Source organism: Erythrolamprus reginae, chromosome 8, assembly GCF_031021105.1.
Source record: "Erythrolamprus reginae isolate rEryReg1 chromosome 8, rEryReg1.hap1, whole genome shotgun sequence".
Classification (NCBI taxonomy): Eukaryota; Metazoa; Chordata; class Lepidosauria; order Squamata; family Dipsadidae; genus Erythrolamprus; species Erythrolamprus reginae.
The window spans coordinates 36,912,267-36,932,921 of record NC_091957.1 but is presented as its reverse complement, the minus strand read 5'-3'; the positions used below and the strand labels follow the sequence as shown (position 1 = coordinate 36,932,921).

Genomic DNA, 20,655 nt, shown 5'->3' with positions numbered 1-20,655 from the left:
AAAGTGAACACAAGAACAAGGGGAAACAATCTGAAGTTAGTTGGGGGAAAGATCAAAAGCAACATGAGAAAATATTATTTTACTGAAAGAGTAGTAGATCTTTGCAACAAACTTCCAGCAGACGTGGTTGGTAAATCCACAGTAACTGAATTTAAACATGCCTGGGATAAACATAGATCCATCCTAAGATAAAATACAAAAATAGTATAAGGGCAGACTAGATGGACCATGTGATCTTTTTCTGCCCTCAGTCTTCTATGTTTCTATGTTTCTGTTTCTACAGGGGCTTCTCCGTATCCAGGGGTCCATATTGATGAGGACTTTTGTCGACGTCTCAAAGAAGGAACCCGGATGAGGTCTCCAGAGTATTCCACTCCTGAAATGTAAGCTTCACCATATATTTCTAGGTGTCTTTATATTGTAGCAAGAGCCCTCATAATTCTCCCAACTCCAGAACAAGTGTGCCTTTACTTCTTCAAGAGCCTTTATTTCTTCTGAAGTCAGTCTGATACCTTCTCATTCTATTTCATGATAAATCTCTTCCTAGAGACTCAGTACCCACAAAATGCTGTGTGCATGAAGCAACTCCAGAATCTATTGTTAGGAACTAAGTGCCCATTCTTTACACCCAGTTTCATTCTCCCTAATCTAGCTCTTCACTAACATCATTCTAGAAAGCTTTGGGATTTCTAGTCCTGGTCAAACATAATAGTGTTGGGCGAACCAAACTTGTATAGTTTGGGTCCATGCCAAACTTTGCGGGGTTTGGCATACCGAACCCGAACCCGGACTTTTCCAGAAGTCCATGTTCAGGTTTGCAGGAAGGGGAGGGGGGGAGGGCTCTGAGGCTCCCTGAAATATTATTTGCTGCTTCATCTTTAAAAAAAAAAATCTGATGGCCCAACAGGGCACAGGATCACCTAGTAGAAGAATGAATCTTTGTCAGTTTTAAAATTCAATCACCATGTTTTTAATCCCCTGTAGCTACCAGACCATGCTGGACTGCTGGCACAGTATCTCAACAGAGAGGCCCACTTTTACCAACCTTGTGGAACGTTTAGGGGACCTGCTCCAGGCCAATGTACAGCAGGTAAAGTACAGGAGAATTGTCCCATTTGGGTGGAGAATGTTTCAACTAAACGCAAGCAAAGGTTTTTCCTGAAACTTAGACTTTAAAAGGAGAAGTGTTATAATTGTGTAAATAAGGAAGGCCATACACAATTTCTTAAGAGTGTTGCAAACATCTAAATAAATGTTGATATCTAGCAAAGAACAATTCGTTTGTGACCTAATGTTGTGGATTTCTTCTCAATGGGCTAAGGTTATGTACATGCTAGCTTTGGCTTCAGTGTCCCCAGTAGAACATAATGCTCTTCTATTTCTGTTTCTATTTCAACCGCAACAACACAAGAGCACACAACAGATTTAAACTTAATATTAACCGCTCCAAACTTGACTGTAAAAAATATGACTTTAACCATCGAGTTGTCGAAGCGTGGAACTCATTACCGGACTCAATAGTGTCAACCCCTAAGACTATCCCCCTTAGACTATCATATAATTGACCTCTTCAGGTTCCTAAGAGGTCAGTAAGGGGCGTAAATAAGTGCACTAGTGTGCCTTTCATCCCCTGTCCAATTGTCTCTCCTTTATCTCATATATCATATATATTTTCTTCCTTTCATATATCTTCTCCTCTATTTTTACATATTATCTTTATATATATTACTTCATGTCTATTCTCTTCCATATGTATTGTGTATTAGACAAATGAATTAATGAATGAATGAATCAATCAATAAATAAATAAATAAGTAAGTAAGTAAGTCTGATCTCAGGATTGCTGGACAGTTTAGGGAACTGGGTACATCTAGCCTATTGCAGAGAAAGATTAGGGAAGACATGATAACTGTCTTCCAATATTTGAGAGGCTGTCATAGAGAGAAGGAGATTGATTTACTGTATTCTCCAAAGCATCTAAGGGCAGGTAAGAAGCAATGGGTGGATCCTTCTTAAAAAGAGATTCAACTTAGAAGTATGAAGAAATGTACTGACAGTAAGGATCATTAATCAGTGAAACGGCTTGCCTCGCAGAGTTATGGATTCTCCATCACTGGAGGCTTCCAAAAATAGACCAGAGAACAATTTGAGTGGGAGGTCTCCTGCCTTGAGCGTCAGGTTGGACTAGAAGACCTCCAAGGTACATTCCAGTCTTATGATTCTATGTTTGATGCCCACTGGTCTAAGTTTTACTTCTCCACATTCAACTCCTTGGAGCATTAACAGATTAGGGAAAAGAAGCAAAGAAACGTAGTAGTTTGGGCAGCGTACAGAAGTCGTGGCCCTTGAGATGTTCTTGAATTATACCTCCCATCACCTCTACTTGCGGGTGATGAGCGCAGAAATCTAGAACAACTCCAAATATGAAATCTCAGCCACTTTGAGTAGGGCATCAGGCTAGAAAGTGGGAGATCATGAGTTCTAGTCTTTCCCTAAATATAAAACCAGCTAGCTGACTTTGGGCCAGTGGAAACTTTCCTGCTACCTTAGAAATACTCAGAGATTAGTGTAGGTTGGACAAAATGTCATTGCTGGTGTGTTGCCAAAATGTTACAGCTGGGTCACAAAAAATGAAAAATTTAATCTCCAGAAAGCTTCAGGTAAAGTGATCTCCTAAGAGAATTAGAGGAATGTGGGAGTTAATGATTTCTGAAGTAAGAAAGTAAAATAAGCCTTAGAATAGAATGGAGTGGAGTGGAGTGGAGTGGAATGGAATGGAGTGGAATGGAATTGAATAGAATAGAATAGAATAGAATAGTATTCTTTATTGGCCAAGTGTGATTGGACACACAAGGAATTTGTCTTTGGTGCAGATGCTCTCAGTGTACATAAAAGAAAAAGAGACAATTGTCAAGAATCATGTGGTACAACACTTAATGATTGTCATAGGGGTCAAATAAGCAATGAAGAAACAATCAATATTAATAAAAAATCTTAAGGATACAAGCAACAAGTTACAATCATACAGTCCTAAGTGGGAGAAAAAGGATGATAGGAATGATGAGAAAAAACTAGTAGAAATAGAAGTACAGATTTAGTAAAATGCTTGACAGAGTTGAGGGAATTATTTGTTTAGTAGAGTGATGGCTTCTCCTGTTTTCTGTTCCCAAGGATGGGAAGGACTATATCCCACTGAACATCACCTTGTGTCCTGATGGAGGGTCCAACCCCAAGATCTGTATCTTGGAAGAGCACGTGAGCAACTTCATTCACCGCTGGAGTGCTATAGAAGCCAGGTAAGGAAGCAACGTCAAGCACGAAAAAGCTTTTCCCAACCAGAAATGACCATCCTATTGATTAATTCTCTTCTTTCTTTCTTTCTTTCTTTCTTTCTTTCTTTCTTTCTTTCTTTCTTTCTTTCTGCTTTTTCTCGTGTTTAGAAAGAGACTGTTATTGTTCCTTGACAGGTGCTAATAGATGTGAAAGCCCAGATTTGTAGACTGAAAATATGTCTACCAAAAAGTTTAGGATAGCCTGTGAAATGTCAAAACTGTCCCTGTGTTGCCTTGTTTAATCAGTACTGAGATGCAGCCATTGATCTCCTTGTAACAAGGGATCAGAGGAGCCTTAAAGGTTCTGGATGTGATAGAAGTAGCAATCCATCTCCTTTTTACAGCATCTTTTTGCAGCATCTCCAAAGGAATTAATGGAAATCAATGTTTTTTATAGAGCAAAGTAAGTGCAGGGAAGGAAAGGTGGATAGCAGTGGGAACGAAATTGTCCATCCACTCTATTTTTCAGGCTTCTCCAACAGTCTGACCTCTTACTGGCTGTTTCCTTTATTATTAAGAACATACCAGGGGGCTTAAATGTGATCCAGCAGCTTGTTGCAGCTGCCAAAAAGGCCAACACAGTCTTAGGCTGCATCAACAAAGGAATTAGGGGCAGCTGTGGTTCCCACTTACCTTCCCTACCAGTTCACATCGCGTCAAAGGGTGCGTTTTACATCACATCAGGGAAATTACCCTCTGTGCATACACAGAAGCCTTTGCACAGGTACAAAGGCAGGGGTGGACTACTGCCCTGACAGAGGGGAATGCAGCGGGGTAGCAAAAATGGGGCTCCATCCCAGAGCACCCAATTTGCACTGAAAGATGTTGAAAGCAAACGCATAAGCCACGGCCACAGTGTGGTAGTAAAAATGTTGGTAGCCCTTCACTATGCAAAGGGTTCTGTGCCAGCTGCTTTCAAGGAACAGCGACCTTAGAACCAGTTCGGGGGTGTGGCCATTCGGCCATCGCTGCCAGTTCGGCAAGCGGGGACAAATTCCTGCCACCGGTTCAAGCGAACCGGTCCGAATTGGCAGCAGCCCACCACTGATTAGGGCAGGGGCCTCCAACCTCGGCAACTTTAAGACTTGTAGACTTTAACTCTCAGAATTCCACAGCCAGCAAACCTGGTTAAAGTTGCCATGGTTGGAGAGCCCTGGTTTAGGGGATAGTACAGTACAGTGATACCTCGTCTTATGAACTTAATTGGTTCCGGGACGAGGTTTGTAAGATGAAAAGTTTGTAAGATGAAACAATGTTTCCCATAGGAATCAATGGAAAAGCGATTAATGCATGCAAGCCCAAAACTCATCCCTTTTGCCAGACGAAGCGCCAGTTTTTGCGCTCCTGGGATTCCTCCTGAGGTTCCCCTCCATGGGAAACACCACCTCCGGACTTCCATGTTTTTGTGATCCTGCAGGGGAATCCCAGCACGAGAATCCCAGCAGCGCAAAAACGGGCGCTTCGCTGGCAACGGAAGTCTGGAGGTGGGGTTTCCCAGCGAGGGGAGCCTCAGCGAAATCGCAGCATCGCAAAAACATGGAAGTCCTCGAAACAACCACCTCCAGACTTCCGTGTTTTTGTGATGCTGCGATTTCGCTGAGGCTCCCCTCGCTGGGAAACCCCACCTCTGGACTTCCGTTGCCAACAAAGCGCCCGTTTTTGCGCTGCTGGGATTCTCCTGCTGGGATTCCCCTGCAGCATCACAAAAACACGGAAGTCTGGAGGTGGGGTTTCCCATGAAGGAGAGCCTCAGGGGAATCCCAGCAGCCCAAAAACAGGCGCTTCGCTGGCAACAGAAGTCCAGAGGCGGGGCATCCCAGTGGCGGCGGCTTGGGTTTGTAAGGTGAAACTAGTTTGGAAGAAGAGGCAAAAAAATCTTAAACCTCGGGTTTATATCTCAAAAAGTTTGTATGACGAGGGGTTTGTAAGACGAGATATCACTGTATTTGCCTACACATGCATGGAGAGAAAAGATAATCTTTGTGTCAACTACAAACCCACTCCCACCTCCAAATTAATGGCCATATTTGGGCAACCCAAAATCTTTCCTCCTTTTTATTTTCAGCTTTAACTCCAAGAACCGGCCACTCAGTGTGAAGACCTTTGATGAAGTGCCTGTAGAGAAGGAGAAGATGTTGCATGAGGTGAGCTTGAATCAAACCTGTGTTTTTCATTCCCCACATAGAAGTGGTTACTGTTAAAGGGGGAATCTGCAAACAGGAAACAGGAAATCCATCCTTGAATGTAAACGAAGCAGTGGAAGTGATGTGCCGGTGTCTGGAGGCTGTTGGGGCCTGGATGGGTGTCAACAGACTCAAACTCAACCCGGATAAGACGGAGTGGCTGTGGGTTTTGCCTCCCAAGGACAATCCCATCTGTCCGTCCATTACCCTGGGGGGGGGAATCATTGACCCCCTCGGAGAGGGTCCGCAACTTGGGCGTCCTCCTCGATCCACAGCTCACATTAGAGAACCATCTTTCAGTTGTGGTGAGGGGGGCGTTTGCCCAGGTTCGCCTGGTGCACCAGTTGCGGCCCTATCTGGACCGGGACTCATTGCTCACAGTCACTCATGCCCTCATCACCTCAAGGTTTGACTACTGTAATGCTCTCTACATGGGGCTACCTTTGAAAAGTGTTCGGAAACTTCAGATCGTGCAGAATGCAGCTGCGAGAGCGGTCATGGGCTTACCTAGGTATGCCCATGTTTCACCATCACTCCACAGTCTGCATTGGCTGCCGATCAATTTCCGGTCACAATTCAAAGTGTTGGTTATGACCTTTAAAGCCCTTCATGGCACTGGACCAGAATATCTCCGAGACCGCCTTCTGCCGCACGAATCCCAGCGACCGATTAGGTCCCACAGAGTGGGTCTTCTCCGGGTCCCGTCAACTAAACAATGTCGGTTGGCGGGCCCCAGGGGAAGAGCCTTCTCTGTGGCGGCCCCGACCCTCTGGAACCAACTCCCCCCAGAGATTAGAACTGCCCCTACTCTCCCTGCCTTCTGTAAACTCCTTAAAACCCACCTTTGTCATCAGGCATGGGGGAACTGAAACACCTCCCCTGGGCATGTACAATTTATGTATGGTATGTTTGTGTGTGTGTTTGTTAGCAAAATGGGGTTCTTTTTAAATATTTTAAATAATATTTGGATTTGTTATGAATTGTTGTGTCGTGCTGTGAGCCGCCCCGAGTCTGCGGAGAGGGGCGACATACAAATCTAAACAATAATAAATAATAATAATAATAATAAATAACTGGCTGAAAAGCAAAAAATAATTGAATTTATCCAATGATACAGAATACCAATAGGTGCATAACATACCCAATATTTTGCATTTTCATTTATGGGTTTATCCTGCCATAATGAGCCATGGTGGTGCAGTGGTTAGAATGCATCGTTGCAGGCTAACTCTGCCCATTGCCAAGAGTTTGATCCACAGCAGCTCAAGGTTGACTCAGCTTTCCATCCTTTCAGGGTCGGTAAAATGAGGACCCAGATTGTTGGGGGCAATATGCTGATTCATAAACCACCTAGAGAGGGCTATGAAGCAGAATAATGAGTGCTATTGCAATAAGATATAATAGGTTGATAAATTTGCCAGCCAAGAAAGCAAATCTGGGGAGATAGAAAAGAAGAAGAAAATACCAGGCACTTTTATCCAGGGGAAACACAGAATATGGGAGTGCAAAATAAAAACTTGCTATATAATCTAGCCAGGGAGGTTTCCAAAAAAATTAAAGCTGTGTGATTGTAAGTGCAATTAAAAGGCAAGAAAAGGCCATTGAAAAACCTGGAAAGGGGAAGAGATCTTTCTCTTGAGCTAAAATGATCCTTGCATGGGTGCCAGTCCATTGCTTTGCATGAGAAGCCATCATAAGGATGTCCTGAGTCCCGTCTTCCCCCTCTTCTGCAGGACGGAGAGTCAGACAGTGGGATGGTGTTGACCCTGGATGAAATCAAGAGCCGGAAGAGGCTGGAGATCCGATCCTGGCCTTATGGAATCATGGCTCTTGCGTAAGTATTGATACTGTTGGCAGTGGTTTGTTGTCCAGGCTAAATGGCATCTCTAACGGGACTTCAGTTCAGTTCTTCTCTTATTGATCTCATATGGACACGTGGTTGGTGGGCCATGTGACTGGCTAATTATGCTGAGTGGCATGCCGTGTGACCAGCTGGTGAGGTTGCAAGGCCATCATGTGACTCATCAACCACATGATGGCCTGAGATCAATACAAGTGGAGAAGAACTGAAATAAAATACTTCAACCAACGTCCTATTGAGGATATCACCTCGGCTGGTGATGAAATGCTTGGAAGCTAAACAAGCAAGCCCAGAGAACAAACCACCAATAATATCTATCATCTGAGCTACCAATATTTTCTGTCATTTCTAAGTATTGATACTTCCTGGTTTCTTCATGACTTCCATGTCTATAGCTGTGGTTAAGTCATCTTCCCAGAAAGACCAGAAAGGTGTGTTTGTGTGTGTCTCAGTGAGTTTTTTTTTTTTTGCTTCCACGCATGCATCCTAGCAAAAAACCTCAACGAAGTACACACAAACATGCCCCCCTGTGTGAGATTTTGCTACCTGCACAGGTTTCAGGAAGCAAAATTGTGCTTGCGCCAGAATCCCGGAGCTGCGCACAATTAGCTGCACCGGCAGGAACCCACTACTGCCACAAACCAATAATGATGCATGAAATGATCATACACTCATCACACACAAGGTTGGAGATCAGGGGTCTCCAACCTTGGCAACTTTAAGACTTGTAGACTTCAACTCCCAGAATTCCTCAGCCAGCAGTTTTTGATTACCCGAGTCATTCCTTTTTCTCTTCCTTCCAAATCTGAACATTGTTTATTATTATAGTTGATCACGTAATGAGCCAGATGTTTAGACTAGATTTGGCATATTTGTCTACCTGTCTAGTCCTTCCCAAGAATTTGGGATAAACAGATCTTGTTTAATAATATTAAAGGTACTATAATTAACTATAAAGACAATTACAGGTAGTCCTCGATTTACAACCACACACTGAGCCCACAATTTATGTTGCTAAGTGAGGTTTGTTAAGTGGATTTTGCCTCATTTTGCAACCTGTCTTTCCACAGTTGTTAAGTGAATCATTGCAGTTGTTAAGTTAGTAACATGGTTGTGAAGTAAAACTGGCTTCCTCGTTGACTTTGCTTATCAGAAGATCTCAAAAGCTGATCACATGATCCCAGAACACCGCAACCGTCATAAATATGAGACAGTTGCCAAGCACCAGAATTTTGATGACATGACCATGGGGATGCCGCATGGTCACAAGTGTGAGAAATGGCCATAAGTCACTTTTTCTGTGCCATTATAACTTTGAACAGTCATTAAACAGACTGTTGTAAAGGACTAGCTGTATTGGAATAGGGACTCCTGCTTAAGTAGGGTGTTGGACTAGAAGACCTCTAAGGTTCCTTCCAACCTGTTATTCTATGTAGCATTTCACCCCTGATTTGAGCACTGTGAAATATTTGATAAACTATTTGCTACAGACAATAAAACTGGAGTATTTACTCTCACGGCTGCTAAGCAAATGCAGCATATTGTCATAATATATCACGATTTCTATTATGTAGATATTATTTTACATCATTCAGAAATATATAATTACAGTACATTGCTCCTCAATCTTGCCAATGTAAGATGTGTGTCTTTCACTTCCCATAATTCCCCAGCCAGAATTCTAGGAGTTTAAAGTCACACATGTTAAAACTGCCAAGTTTGAGAAACATTATATTAAATAATAGTACATATATATATTAAAACTGTTAAATCAAAAAAATCAGTACCAATTAAAAACAGTCAGATACCAATGAAACAGTTAAGTACTGTATTGTTAACAGAAGTTGAGAAATCTATGGACGTCTATACATCAGAACTACCCTTCTCAGCACAGCCAAAGGCAAGGACAAACACCATTCAGAAGACTACATCTCTGAACTAAAACATAGCTAAAAGAGCACCAAAATGCATTTGAAGGCCCCCCTCCAAAACTTCAGCTTATTGTCTCAGTAGGAACCTCTTCTAACAACCAGGAGCAATTAGGAACAAGGTCCAATTGATACAGCTGCCGGGAACAAACAAAACTGCAGACCAGTAACTCTAATGAATGGTAAGAATCATGCAGAGGTTGATAAGGGATCTGGAGGCTCAACCATATGATGAACAATTGAGGGAACTAGAAGAAATTAAAGAAAATGGTAAGTAAACACCTTTCTACCCTAGATGAATTCAAATCACCAGGACCAGATGGATTACACCCTAAGGTTTTGAAGGAACTGGCAGATGAGATCTCAGAACCACTGAATTATATCTTTCAAAGATCATGGAGCACCAGGGAATTGCCAGAAGACTGGAAAAAAGCTGATTTATCAGCCTGACCTCAATACCAGGGAAGATTTTGGAAAAGATAATCAATGAACATCTAGAAGCAAACAAAGTAATAACCAAAAGCCAACATGGGTTTGTCAAAAACAGATTATGTCAGACTAATCTTATTGCATTCTTTGACAAAGTGAACAAAATTAGTGAACCAGAGAAATGCTGTCGATGTGGCTTACTTGGACTTCAGTAAAGCATTTGACAAAGTAGACCATGACCTACTACTAATAAAGTAGAAAAATGTGGGATGGACAGCACCACAACCAGATGGATTGAAAACTAGCTAACCAAGCACACTCAACATGTAGTGCTCAATGGAACTGCATCTATATGGAGTGATGTATGCAATAGAGTATCTAAAGGCTCTCTTTTAGGCCCAGTACTCTTCAACATCTTCATCAATGACTTGGGTGATGGGATAGATGGGGAACTTACCAAATTTGCAGGTGACACCAAACTGGCAGGAATAGCCAACACTCCAGATGATAGACTCAAAATACAGAAGGATTTTGACAAATTTGAACAATGGGCGCTATCTAACAAAATGAAATTCAATGGTGAAAAAAAGTAAGGTTCTACATTTAGGCAAGAAAAACAAAATGCACAGATACAGCATATGTGGTACATTGCTTAAAAGTAGTAACTGCGAGGGATCTTGGAGTCCTAATGGACAATCATTTAAATATGAGCCAGCCGTGTGCAGCACCTGCCAAAAAAACCCAACAGGCTGCATTAACAGAGGGATAGAATCAAGACCACACAAAAGGTTAATACCACTTTATAAGGCCTTGGGAAGACCACACTTGGAATACTTCATTCAGTTTTGGTCACCACGATGCAAAAAGGATGTTGAGACTCTAGAAAAAGTACAGAGAAGAGCGACAGAGATGATTAGGGGACTGGAGTCTAAAACATATGAAGAATGGTTGCAGGAACTGGGCGTAGCTAGTTTAATGAAAAGAAGGACCTGGGGAGACATGATAGCAGTCTTCCAATATCTCAGGGGTTGCCCCAAAGAAGAAGGAATCAACCTATTCTCCAAAGCACCTGAGAGTAGAACAAGAAGCAATGGGTGGAAACTAAACAAGCAGAGAAATAACTTATAACTAAGGAGAAATTTCCTGACAGTTAGAACAATTAATCAGTGGAACAGCTTGCCCCCAGAAGTTGTGAATGCTCCAACACTGAAAGTTTTTAAGATATTGGATAACCATTTGTCTGAAATAGTGTACTTTATAATATAATATAAAATGATAATGATGGTAATGATATTTCTTGTGAAAGAAACATTTATTCCAAGGTTTAAAAGAATTCAAACATCCAATAAAAGCCAAGTTTTTAAATTTCACAGAGCCTATGAGAAGTTCAATAGACTTATCAAGTATAGTAATTTGATAATTTACCTCTGTTCAATCAATTACAATTATTATGGCAGTGAACTTTCAGTTTTATCAATCAGACATAATATACCATCAGTGGGTAATAACTTTTTTTGTTCTGCTCTAGTGATGAGATCACATAGTTCTTTCTACTTCTTTGCCACCATCTAGTGGTTGCCTGAATGGTTCATTAACATCTTACAATACAGGTTTCCTTGGGTCTTTTTAAATTAGACACCTTCCCACTGGCCCAAAGTCATTCTATAATCTTCCATGGCTAAGCAAAGTTTACCTCTTTATATTCCAGCATCTTAATCTCCAATTTCCCAAGTATTTAAAATGTACATAAATGCATAAAATTTACAATGTACATAAATACACTGCTCAAAAAAAATAAAGGGAACGCATAAGAACACATCCTAGATCTGAATGAATGAAATATTTTCATTGAATACTTCGTTCTGTACAAAGTTGAATGTGCACAACAGCAGGTGAAATTGATTGTCAATCAGTGTTGCTTTCTAAGTGGACCATTTGATTTCACAGAAGTTTGATTTACTTGGAGTTGTATTCTGTTGTTTAAGTGTTCCCTTCATATTTTTGAGCAGTATATTTAGAATGTACAAAAGAAAAGATGGAGTGGCATTATATGTAAGACACCATTTCCTCTCTACAGAGGTGTACACAACAAAGGATGTAAGCCTTGTAGAAAACATAGTGGTCAACATAAAAGGAAAAAAGAATGACATTGTCATTTGTGAACAATCCAGGCCCATGATGGTGAATCTATGGCAAACATGGCACACGGAGCCATATTGGAGGACACGCAAGGCATTGCCCTATGTCAGCTCCAGCACACTAGCCAGCTGATTTTTGGCCTTGGAGGAGCTTCCCTGAAGCCCCAGAGTGCAAAAAAACACCCAAAGGACAAACGGAGTTTGGAAAACAGACTTCCAGTTTGCCCATTGTACTGTATTTCACACTCTTGGGCTTCAAGAAGCTTCTGTTAGTATATAGAACGTAACCTACTTGGGTGTTGCCATACAGTAGCTAACCATGTTAGTTTGTAAAATGTAAAGACTGTACCTTTAAGGAAATATTACTGGTTGGCCATAAGAGGGCACCAACACCATTCCCTTTGGGGGGGAGCTACTTTGTTAGGGATATATTAGCCATGAGCTGCATTCTTGCTGTATGTGTGGTTTGTAAACTATTAGAGTATTATGTTGCTGATTCTGTATATTTGTAAATAATAATATTGTTGTATATACATTGATACTAAGTCTGAGTCATTGTCTGGCTAACCCACATTTCCTACACCACAACAACTCTGCTTAATGTGTATTGAAGGTTTCATACCAAGACATACTAACAGCTTCCCTAAAAGCTCTAGAGTACCAAAAACAGCACAAAGGGCAAACCTGAAGTCTGTTTTTCTGAACTTCCAGTTTGGCTGTTTTTTCGGCATCCCAGGCTTCAGTGAGGCTTATGCGCATGCACGGGGATGTGGGGTATCATGTGCATGTGCAGGGGCAGCTCAGAGGAAGTGCACATGCGTGGTGGGGGAGGGAATGGGTGTGGCCATGTGCATGCATGCTAGCACACGCACACACACCCTTTTGGCCCGCAAACCAAAAAAGGATTGCCATCACTGCTCCAAGCCATCCAACCTCGCAGAAGAAATAGATGAACTTTTTGCTAATTATTTCCCGTTCTGGCTGGTGAATTCTGGGAGTCGAAATCTGCAACACTTAAAGTTGCCATGTTTGAGAGCCACTGAACTAGAATTCAGGAGGCATAGGTCCTGTCATTCCTGGATGGGAGCAATCATCATCCTGGTATGTTATCATCCCTGCGGAATCAATGCGCTTGGAAGCCAAAAACCACACTGAAACACGGGCGTTTCACCTGCATCTCTGCATGCGATTCTGCTACCTGTACAGCTATGCTGGACTCTGCTAGCATTCAGAGCCACAGGGCAAACACACATCACCTCTGCCTGTAAGGTCCCTTCCAACTCTGTTATTCTGTTAACCAGGCAGCCCCTACTTGTGGAATTCAAGCTAACTACTTCATTATGTTCTGCCTATAACACAGGAATCTCCCCAGTCTGGCAGCCAGCCACCTCTGGGAAACAATGAGTTAAGAGCCCCATGAATTCAGGGAGTGTTTCACAACATCAGCATAACTAATATCTGAGAACTTGTTTTGCAAATGGCATGCGGTAACCTTTAAAGAAATTGAATTAAGCAATTATAAACATTCTGCCGTAGTTTGCTTGTTATAGTAACAAAATGTTCAATCAAGTCAGATATAATGGATAGAATATTCTCAGTTCATTTATACATGAAATCCAAGGAGGCTAAAAATTGCACGTATATCCTTGCCTTCCTCTGTGCCATATACTGAAAATAAGGAAATGGCTTTTTAAAAAACCATTCAGGTATAATTCATCCACTTGCCTGCAGCTTCCAGAAATATAAGAGCATGGTAAAATCAAATATATATAGTGGAAGTGAAAATTGGGCAGGGCAAAGTTCCATTCCTCTTTATTGTTTAGAAACATCAGAAAACAAAACAACAACAACAACAACCCCAATTGCAATCAATTACTAAATAAAAACAATGGGCAGCTTTCTCTAAACTAGGACCTTCCAGATGTGTTAGAATGATTTTTGCACACAGAAATCAGTCATTTAGGGCCTGTCTCCAAAAGCATGTTCTGAACCAAAGGAGTTTGAGAATGGCAAGGAAAGGCTTAATGCCATGGGAAGATCATTGAGGGATAAGATGTTGGGTCAACTGCTCAGGAAGGCGAGAATCGAATGAAACGTCAGCAAATATAGAAGGTTAAAAAGATGCTGGAGGGTTTTAATTTCAGAGGATGTATCTCTGGAGAAAGGAATATTTTTAGGGACTAATTGCATTTCATGTCTGCCAGAGGTGGTCAGTCACAGGACTAGCTTTGGATCACGCTTGTCATCCCTTTGGGGAGTAAATATTCAATGCCTTTTGTTTTAAAAGGCTCTTCTTTAAACACGAACTGACAGAGGCTGTCATGCATAGATGCAAGGTGGTAAGTGAAGATGGTGAGTGTGTGTACACACACATACACACCTACGCAAGCCTCAGAGGTGGGCTGCTAAGGTGGAACAGTGACGTGTGCTCGCCTCTGTGGCTCTGAGTGCTAGCGGAGTCCAGCGCAATTACGCTACTGCGCCTGGGCAGGTGGGGAAATCGTGCACGGACACGCAGGGGCGGCCATGGGGGCAAGTACATGTCTCTGTTCCACCCTGAGCAGCGCCCCTCTGACAAGCCTCCTTAGAAAGGCCTGTGACCTTGTGATCGCCCAAGGCTACAGAGAGCTACAAGTTGCTTGTTGGCCCTGGGTTTGCATTTCGTTGACTAAATGACTCAGTGATAACTGGATTCACATAACACTAAGACTAAGCTATAAACCAGGGTCTCCAATCTTGGCTGGCTGGGAAATTCTGGGAATTGAAGTCCATCCACCTTCAAGGTGGCCAAGATTGAGAAGCTCTGTTCTGGACGCCCCTGCTATATAAACCATGATTTATAAACTTCAATGACTAGATTCACACGACCCATTCAGCTAACATCCAGCACACGACATTATGATTTTCTATAGGCTTCAAACCCAACTTTATGGGTTTTTTGTGATTCTTCCCACAGGAGGAAAGCGATCAACAAAAGCAAGGAATCCGTGTTCAACGAGCACGAGCGGGAATCCGTGAAGTACCATCCAACCGATCCAGTGGAGGACGACCTGATCCTTCTGCCAATGGATACCAGCCTGGAATGCCACAGCCCACCTCCTGATTATAACTCTGTGATCCAGTACTCAGCTCCCCCAGTGTAGCCAACCAGCCCTGGGGGTCACCGCCAGGTTTTGCACCTCTGACCGCGCAGTGTTCCAAGCCAGCTTCCTGGTTTTCTTCTTGCTTAACAGAAATCGCTTTCCTAAGCGGAAAAGCCAGATGGCGGCTTTCTTGCCCTTGAAGTCAACTGTACATTAGCCCCAGTGTGCCAGTGCAAGTGGGAAATCTTTTAAGAGCGATTCTCTGAAGGCTGCCTTTCAAGCTCTCTGGCTTTTATTTCCTAACCTCCTCCATGAATTTATATTTTTTGAATGCCGAGGTCATTGCGGTCTATCTTTTATTGGGTGGGGTTTGCTCTCTTAAAACTCTGGAATCTGCACACCAATTTTCCAAAATTGTTTTGCCCCTTTTAAAAGTTTCTAGGGAAGTTCCATTCTAAAAACTGAGGTTGTTATCCAGGGAGAATTATCATCCATATTTTATGTATAGAGATCGAAACGTAGCCTGAAACCTATTGCCGAACCTAAAGCAATCTGCCAGCACAGACCCACAGAGAATCCCTCAAACTGCAAGTTATATTTAGTCACAACCCACTTGCAGAACGAGGCTGAGAAAGATTCTGTGTTGATAATGTTGCTGCTTGTAAACAGTGTGAACAACTAAATGCAATAATAATGAAAAAATTTGGAGTAGGAAAGAAAAGGCCTCAGGTGTTTTAGTGTGCGAGGAGAGTCAGACCCCATGAAACTGTGAATATAGAAGCTTCTTAAAAGAGTTGTAGGACTTGCTTGTTCTCTAGACCCTAAAGCTGCTACGCTTAAGCTAGGAATGTTTTCTGCTTAATGGATCACAAGAGGAACCCTTCTGAAGTACAGCTAATGTCACTTAAGCACAGAGAAGAAACCTGCCTGTTTCCCTCTGTCTGTTGTAAGAAGCAATGAGGTTAGAGTAAAAAGGGACTTGCTTTGAAAAGCACTTAATTTGCTGATTTAGTCACAGGATCAATGGGGAAAGGACAGTATAGTCTACATCCAGCTTCTTCGGGGATGTCCCAAGTTCACCTAGGTGCAAATTTGGATCCTGTGCAGAGTTGTTGGGGACAGAAGGATATTCAGAAAGAATAAAGGTGCTCAGGTATTGCTCAGGTAGTCATGAACACCTACTGGACCTTTTTTTAAAAAAAAAAACCTCTCCAACACCCCTAGACCCTTGATTCTGTGCCTTTACTCTCTGAGTACGTGAATGGGAGTAAACCCAGCAAGGTTTTGCTTCTTTATGCTAAGCCTTTGAGTAAGTTACTAGGACCAAAGAAAGTGTGGTTGGAGTGCCTTAAAAAATGTTGACTGTAGAAAGCAATAGTCAGATCAGCAAAAAGACAGGGAAATGCTGCTGCCAGGCAAATATGTCAAGTGCCTTTTTTTCTTCTCTTTTTTACATACTTAGCTTAAAAATTAAGGCCTAAAAGCAGTGTTTCTCAACCTGGGCGACTGTAAGATGTGTGAACTTCAACTCCCCATCCAGTGTAATTTTGAAAGGCTTGCTTTGGTGATTTTGGAAGATCAAACCTTTTAAAGAAACAGAAGGACACCAAATGATGGTAAAGTTGCAAATCCATTTGTCATATCTGAAAAAAAAGAAAGCCACTTTTTATCATTTCCAAATTTTGGGGAAGGCGGTCATTGGCATTCAAACCATACAGAGGTAGCTCGAGATCTGTTAGCCAGTTTCACAAATCACACATATCACCCCATGGTTTGGGGAAAGGCATAACTCTTGCCACTGCTGCATTTTCTCAGCCAGGAGTCTGCTGCCGGAATCCATCGGCTTAAGAGCCAAAACAGGATGAAAAACTTCATATGTCAAGGGTCACATTTCCAAAGTGGGCAGGCCCAGAGCCAGGTCCCCTGGGGATGTGGTTCCAAGGGTCTTGAGCGGGAAGAAGGGTTTCTTAACTCATATCCCAGTGCAAAATGGATGCCGGTGGGCTGTTGAAGACTGGCTGTCCTTTTGCATCGGCATTCAGCATTCTCTGATTTCTCTGTTAGGGATAGGGATAGTAATCAGTGGCACTTATAGCCATCATCAACATGAACCCTAGGGGCAGTTGAAGGAACATCTCCCTCCCTCCTCTTCTTTCCTTCTCCTTCCTTTCTTCCTTCCTTCTCTCTTTCTCTCTTTTCTTTCTTCTTCTTTCCATTTGCTTCATCTGTTCATTCTTCCTTCTTCCATCCGATTCTTTTCTTTACTTCCTTCCTCTCTCCTTTCTTCCTTCCTTTCCTCCCTCCCTCCCTTCTCAACATGCCCTTTTACTCATTGCACGTCATTCTCTATACCAAATATGCCCATGGGCAGTAGCAGATGTTGGCAGATGGCATTTGCAACTTCTAAGCACTGAAACTAAAGCTCAGATAGAACTCCAGGAACTTTTTCTGAGCTGGACCTTTGGGAGAAAAGGATGTTCCCTGCCTCTTCCAAAGACCACAGGCCCATTCAGACTCTCTGCCAAGCATCCCTGCTTGGATGTGGTTTTTCAATTGCATAGATAAGTCTGATTTTATTTTGTTTTTAATCAGCAGAATTGGATCTGTATTCCTCATATTTTATTTACTAATATTCTTTATCCTCATTCTTCTTCCTCATCTTTCTCCCGCCCCCTTAATTTAAATACAGTATTTTTCTAATAATGTTGAAATATCTCTAAATATATTAAAACCCAGCCAAAATCAAGCCCTTTGGACTGCAATCCTGTGCAAATGGAAAAGGAAACCAACTGCTTTGGGTTCCGTGGTGCTTACTTCTGAGTAAGCCCATATGGGATTACCTTGACCAAGTCCTTCGGTTTCCACTGGAACAGATGCAAATTTCCTCCACTCCTTCCCACAAAAGATTGCTAATCTGCTCAATTTTGGCTGGATTTTAACCTATGTTCGTAGTGTCTATAAGATAGAACCAATTCAGTATAAATATGCATTGCATTTATTTAACGATGTATATCCTTTTCTAACTATAAAAGAGCAGGGAATTCTGACCCAAGGGACTTTTTTTCAGAATCTCTGACCTCTACTTTCAGGCCAGGGACCAATTCACAAGTGTCACCCATCTGGGTGTTGCACAAAAAAAGGGACATTTGCCACCATCGCCTCCTCCCTAGGGTTTGGGGCATTTTGATTTTTATGGTCAAAATTCGGGTTTGAATGTTACTGCACTTTCTGGAAACAGTGAAAAGGGTCACACGAATCTTGAGTTGGAAATCAGACCGAAGGATAAAAGATACTTCTGCGGTCTAAGAAAAAGAACCAGGTGCCCACAGAGGTATATTTTGACGTTATTAAATACAACTCAGGGATTTCTTTATAACTTCAGAAGGCTGCTGGCCTTTGCAAACTTGTTCAAATATATTCAGAATTGATTAGGCAGCTCTATATTTGTTTCAGAGCCATTTTGAACACGACCGTGGATAATTAATTCAACTTGCGTTGTTACTCAAGGGAATTCTGTTTTATTCATGCTGTTATTTCTTTATATACCAGACCAGCACTTCCTCAAGCGTCCCCCAAGCCGGTGCCCTCTTAATAGGGTGGAATTACAAGTCACAGAATTGGCCTGGCTGGCAGGGGTGGCTGCAGGCCGTGGGCATAAAGAGGGCACCCAGGCCTGTGCAATTGAAGCCTGGCTCTTTTGTCACAGCTATCAGACAAGCATTGCACATAAAAAAGATGTGGGGCCATTAGGATGCTAGTAAATATTTAACAAGCAGCAGTTGCCACTGCTATGCAGGTAGTCCTCAAGTTACAACCAGAATTTTCATTGAGAAGTAAGGCAGCGAGAGGGGGGCTGCTAAGGTGGAACGGTGACGTGTGCTCGCCCCCGTGTCTCTGAGTGCTAATGGAGTCCAGCGCAATCCTGCTACAGCACCTGGGCAGGTAGCGAAATCGCGTGTGGACATGCAGGGGCGCCATGGGCACTACACCTTACACCTGCGTGCCCGTGCGCGATTTCGCTACCTGCCCAGGTGCCGTAGCAGGATTGCACTGGACACCGCTAGCACTCAGAGCCACGGGGGCAAGCACACGTCACCGTTCCATCTTAGCAGCCGCCCTCTGAAGGCAGCTGTTAAATGAGCCGCGCCCAGTTTTACAACATTTCTTTTTAGCTCTGTTTGCGAAGTGAATCACTGCAATTGAGGCAGACAGTTGCTGCACATGAGTTAGTCATTAAGTAAATCCAGCTTCCCCCATTGACTTTGCCTGATGGGAGCCAGCTAAGAAGGGCGGCTAAGTGGCTATCAGATGTGATAGCCATCATAAATATGTGCCAGCTGCCCACATTTTGATTACATGACTGTGAAGGTGCTGTGACAGTCGTAAGTGCGAGGACCAATCCTAAGTCACTTTTTGCAGTGCCATTGTAACTTCAAATGGTCACTAAATGGATAGCTGTAAGCTGAGGACTACCTGTAATGGCTGAACAGCTAATTCGCACACTGGGTATCGTGCGTCAGCTGTGCTCCCCACTGGCTCACAACATTTTAGAAAATTTAATAATCGGCTCTTGCAATTGTTAAATGTCTGTCTTCTATTGCAATGTTGTGGCCATTATATTTACCTTTGGGGCCTCCCCACCCCCAGATGCTCTTGGAAATCAGCTTGGAATTTATGGAAGTGCTGCAATCAGAATCACTAACCAAAAAGCTTGAAAATTCAAGCCTTTTGGGGGGGAGGGGGGGACACGAACTAGACAAAAATCATCTTCTCCACATTCCATACAACTTCTGCCCAAACCAGTCCTGTCTTTCTGAAGAATGTATGCACTGAAAAGAACCTGCTCTGTTCCTATAGTCAAAAATGTATTGTAATTATTAACCAAATATAAATTAAAAGGACTCTATATTTATATAGCCTATGCCTGCTTTGTGTTCTTTGTCCTGGTTTGTCCTGGTCTTCAAATGTTGGCATGGGATATCCTGGGTGAAGTTCTGCAACTTTGACTTGGAACTCACTTTTCAGTTAAGAAATCCCTGGGGCAATCAATAAATCCCGTTAAGGCCAGGTTCAATTAGTGGTAGGTTTCAAAAGTGTTTACTACCAGTTCTGTGGGTGTGGCTTGGGGATGTGACTTGATGGGCATAGCAGGGGAAGGATACTGTAAAATCTCAATTCCCTCCTCACTCCAGGGGAAGGTTACTGCAACATCCCCATTACCTCCTGATTATCTGGGACTCAGGAGGCAGAGGATAAATGGGGGCGGGGCCAGTCAGAAGTGGTATTTACCGGTTCTCTGAGCTACTCAAAATTTCCACTACCTGTTCTCCAGAACTGGTCAGAACCTCCTGAAACCCACCCCTGGGTTCAACCCAATGTACTAAACCCACCCATAATAAAATGCACATGCTGCTTTCTCCAGCTTGATGTTTATTGTTACTATTTATTTATAAAGTTAGAAATTCTGTTTATATACAGCACTATAGGTCAACCAAAGAGCACAGTCACCATGTGCTTTCCTGCTTAACTGTCACTGGAAACTCTTCTTAGAACAAAAGGAGCATAGAGTAAATACCTAGATCTGAACCTGTAAATACTGCCATCTACTGGCTGAATACTACTGCAGTAGTTACATAAATATACAGTACAATGAAACTATATTCCCACAAATAATGTGATGTGCCATCATTCAGGGAAACCT

The 20,655-nt window shown here is 42.5% G+C and overlaps 1 protein-coding gene across 3 annotated transcripts in view; it reads left to right on the top strand.

Moving 5' to 3' along the window:
- LOC139171439 (vascular endothelial growth factor receptor kdr-like) overlaps window positions 1-16,612 on the top strand; it is a 211,897-nt gene extending 195,285 nt beyond the window's left edge. For all 3 annotated transcript variants that reach the window (XM_070759672.1, XM_070759673.1, XM_070759674.1), the window contains 6 exons: window positions 284-383; window positions 985-1,090; window positions 3,172-3,296; window positions 5,398-5,476; window positions 7,249-7,349; window positions 14,828-16,612. In XM_070759672.1, coding sequence (XP_070615773.1) covers window positions 284-383; window positions 985-1,090; window positions 3,172-3,296; window positions 5,398-5,476; window positions 7,249-7,349; window positions 14,828-15,014 — 698 coding nt within the window. In that variant the 3' untranslated portion in view covers window positions 15,015-16,612. The remainder of the gene's footprint in view (window positions 1-283; window positions 384-984; window positions 1,091-3,171; window positions 3,297-5,397; window positions 5,477-7,248; window positions 7,350-14,827) is intronic.
- The last annotated feature ends 4,043 nt before the right edge of the window (window positions 16,613-20,655 follow it).